The sequence below is a fragment of the Aptenodytes forsteri genome, unplaced genomic scaffold (assembly GCF_000699145.1).
Source record: "Aptenodytes forsteri isolate BGI_AS27 unplaced genomic scaffold, ASM69914v1 Scaffold76, whole genome shotgun sequence".
Lineage (NCBI taxonomy): Eukaryota > Metazoa > Chordata > Aves > Sphenisciformes > Spheniscidae > Aptenodytes > Aptenodytes forsteri.
This window is the reverse complement of record NW_008794444.1, coordinates 2942467-2946464: the sequence shown is the minus strand read 5'-3', so window position 1 is coordinate 2946464 and position 3998 is coordinate 2942467. Positions and strand designations below refer to the sequence as shown.

General features: G+C 44.5%; 1 protein-coding gene across 1 annotated transcript in view; it reads left to right on the top strand.

Moving 5' to 3' along the window:
- TMX1 (thioredoxin related transmembrane protein 1) overlaps positions 1-3998 on the top strand; it is a 47659-nt gene that overhangs the window by 41231 nt on the left and 2430 nt on the right. Inside the window, exons 2-6 of the mRNA XM_019474779.1 lie at positions 54-169; positions 995-1040; positions 1551-1679; positions 3342-3387; positions 3480-3581. Coding sequence (XP_019330324.1) covers positions 54-169; positions 995-1040; positions 1551-1679; positions 3342-3387; positions 3480-3581 — 439 coding nt within the window. The remainder of the gene's footprint in view (positions 1-53; positions 170-994; positions 1041-1550; positions 1680-3341; positions 3388-3479; positions 3582-3998) is intronic.

The window sequence follows — 3998 nt, the reverse complement described above, 5'->3', positions numbered from 1 at the left end:
GGCCGCGGGGGACCGAGCGGTGCCCGTTACTGACAGACTTGTGCTGCCCCCAGCTATGCCCCTTGGTGCCCCGCCTGCCAGAACCTGCAGCCCGAGTGGGAGAAGTTCGCCGAGTGGGGCGAGGACCTGGAAGTGAACATTGCCAAGGTGGATGTCACGGAGCAGCCGGGTGAGAGTCTGGCGGGGGCGGCTGGGCGCTCCGAACGCCCTCCCCGGGGCTTTGGGCTGCCGAGCGCTCGGGGAAGGCGTTCGGTGCAAGCGTATGTGCTTTTAGAAAATACACAGAATCGGTAGGAATAATAAAGGTCTTTTCCTGATCTCTTCTGAAGGCAGATTGCTGTGCGTAGACTAAGCAGTCCAGTCTTTCTTAATAGATGGAGGAAACAAGAAGGTTTCTCTAGAAAGTGGCTTGGGGGATTTCAAGGAGATTTTTGACCTTACTTTTTAAGCGTCATACAGAGCAAAAAAAAAAGTGGTTTCAGCCTCCCCTGTAGCAGTACCTCCCTTTGCTGGCGAAAGGGAGCGCGGGCAGTCAGGTCTCCCTCAGCTGAAGCTCGCTTCTCTGAGTTGCCCTCGTGTCTGTGTGGGATTTATAAAAACGACCTTGTCCGTGCCAGTACTGCTCTGCCAAAGTCACAGAGGAACTTTTGAAACTTGCCTCGCTTGGATTATTTTCTGCAAGCACCGGAGGTTGCAGATCATGTGGGAAAAGAAGAGAGCATCTCTCTCTGGAGAGCTACAGCCAAAATAGTCAAGTAGAACGGTTATCTCTGGACATCTCTTTTTTTCCCCATGGAGAAATTTTCTCGCTCTTTGTCCAGGAGCTCTTCTTTTAGACTGTGTGCAGTACTTTGATATGCACAAGTTTGTGTTTGATCACAATTAAAGATTGCTACCTGGGAGCAGCTGTTTTTATTTCAGTGTATAATAACATTTCTTGCCTTTTCTTATATAAGAGTGCTCTACTATTCTGAAAATAACTGTTTTCTTACAGGATTAAGCGGACGATTTATCATAACAGCTCTTCCTACCATCTATCAGTAAGTATGCAATGGAGCAGGGTTTTTGGAGGAGAGAGGACTTTTTTTTTTCCTTTTTGGGGGGGCAAACAAATGAGATTTACCACTCTCTTTAAGAATGTGAGTTACTTTACACAGAGACAGCCACTGTTTGACCTGCTGTGGCCTTACAGTACTGCCAGTTGTGTCTTTTTCTTTTCCCTTCAGGCCTTATTTATTCTATCTTTTCACGGGTGTTTCTGTTTTGCAATCTTTTCTCTGTAGGTTGATCTTAATACAGTAGTGTGGCAAGTGCGTTAGGAAGATCATTATCTTTTTATGGAATCGTAACCTAAAGCTAGCCAAGATACGCGTGCAGTCAAGATTACTTGTAGTCAAGATTTTTGGAAAACGTTTTAGAGCCAATATCATCTAAAGCAAAGTAAAACTGAAAAAAAAAAAAAAGCAAGGGGATGGGAGGGAAGATGTTAAGTGGAAGCAAATGGTGCGTGCTTGGGCTGTCTAAAATAAAGGACTTTTTTTGTTTTGCAGCTGTAAAGATGGAGAGTTTAGGAGATACCAGGGTGCAAGAACTAAAACTGATTTCATAAATTTCATCAGTGACCAGGAATGGAAATCTATTGAGCCGGTTTCATCATGGTTTGGCCCTTCCTCTTTCCTGTAAGTTTTGGTATGATTTTTATAACAATTTGTTGTCAGACATGCACGCTTTAAGGACGTGCTGGGACAGGTCCTTAGGTGTGCCGCGCCTGGTGCTGCCTCCTTGTTAACAGCTCGTGCGGCAGCTCGGTGCTGGTAAGAAGTATGTGAACGTGATGGGGGGGGGGGTGGTCGTGCCTCCTTCGTCAGCTGTGGCAGGATTGTGTGCACTAGCACAGCAAAGATGTCCCGAGCAAGGTTTGCTTTAAGGCTTCAATAGTTATAGGTGGGTGTGTTGTTTTACTGAACTCTTGTAGGTAACTTACTGGCACTTGAAGCTCTTCTTTTGGTTATACAGCAGAAAGATGTTTTGCCCAGCTAAATTCTAGGAAATTAGCAATAAAAACTGGAAAATAATGTAGCAACATCATTGTAAGATCTGGGCCGGCCATTTAAGAAGACGTATCCGTAGCAAAGTCAAAAGCAGATTGGAAGGGCGAAGGCTGCTTTGTTGAAGGACGAGTGAGGTGGGGAGACTGTAGTCTGAGAAGAAACATGCTCTTTGGAATTCTTTCTAGTTTTGTGGCTTCGAAGTGCTTTTAGTTGTGGCTGCATGTGCTGTGTGGTGGTTTCAGAGTAGTTGGGTAACTGAGTGATTACAGCGTGTTGGGGACGCCATTGGTTGAGGCAAATGAGCCCAGTTGTTTGTGGTTTTTCTTCTGTTAGAGCAATGATGGCTGAAACGCCTCTGTGCTAACTGTACTGTGCTGTAGCAGCGGTCGGTTTATGAAGTGTTATGCTAGACTGAAATTGCACATTTTTTTTTGTGGCTCTTCTAGGAAGCTCAGCATTGTTACTTTGTCTACTCGCAATGCTATCTGAATCTTCAAACTGTGTGGTTGATCTACAAAGTACTGGCCCACACCAAGGAATGTGTGAAACGGGGTACTAATTTTAGGATTAATAAGTTTTCTATTAGAAGCGTAGAGTACCAGCTCCGTTTTTTGTGCGTACTGAAACAGTATGCGGGCTGCTTCTACGGCCCACTCATTAGCAACTTAGGTTGGCTTAATGTTTCAAACTCTCCTTTCCTTTACAGACAGTGAATACTTAAATGCTGAAGTTCCACAATAACAGGGAAATGTCAGAATCGGCAGGATATACGTGGCAGATAGCCTGGTCTTTTTCACTTGCGTGTAAAATACGGCTAGACTTAAGTGTTTGAAGATCTCTCAGTTCTTATACAACCTGATTTTTTTAATAGGTTAATTTCTTGTTTTAATAAAATCTCCAGGTGCCTAATTCTTAATATCTTGAGTAGAGTTCCAGCTGGCTTCTCGTAGGCTGTTGGTCCAAATATAACTTAGAACATAAACAAAAGTAACTGAAATTCTTATGTCAGCAGATCCAAGTCAAGGAAGTTTGTGAATTCGTAGTTGTCCATATGTGGAACATTATACAAGCTGATGTCGGTACCGAAGGTACCTTCATGGAAAATGAGTGCTTATTGAAGTAAAAGACAAAACAGAAGATAAAAATCAAAGTAGTTAGAAGGGAAACCAGACATGAGCAGAAAGTTGTTCAACATGGGACTAAATAATGACCAGTCAGGCAATTCAGAAGATACAGGTTATGTGACTGGCTTAAAGATGTTTTCCGTTACTTTTTTCTGCTTTGTTTCAGGATGAGCAGTATGTCAGCTTTGTTTCAGTTGTCGATGTGGATCAGGGTATGTGCTTAGGTCTCTACTTTATTTTATCTTAACATGGTATTCATGATATTCAGCTATTCTTGAAATGATTCTCTTGTCTTTTATTCCAGCACTGCCATGGTTATTTAACAGAAAATGTTGGAATACCCGTCTGGGGCTCATACGCTGTTTTTGCATTGGCGACTCTATTCTCGGGACTGATACTGGGACTTGTAAGTGAAGCACTTGAAACAGATGGGCTTATGACTACTGTGTATTACACTAAGCTGCCTTTGCTTCAGTCTTTAATAGTAAGACCAGTTGTTCTCTGGGTACCCAGCCCCCTGAGCTGGAAGACAGGGACGGGGAGCAGAATGAAGCCCCCATAATCCAAGGGGAAATGGTTATTGACCTGCTTCACCACATGGACACACACAGGTCTATGGGGCCGGATGGGATCCACCCAAGGGTACTGAGGGAGCTGGCGGAGGTGCTCACCAAGCCACTTTCCATCATTTATCAGCAGTCCTGGCTAACCGGGGAGGTCTCAGCTGACTGGAGGTTAGCAAACGTGATGCCCATCTACAAGAAGGGCCAGAAGGAGGATCCGGGGAACTACAGGCCTGTCAGCCTGACCTCGATGCCAGGGA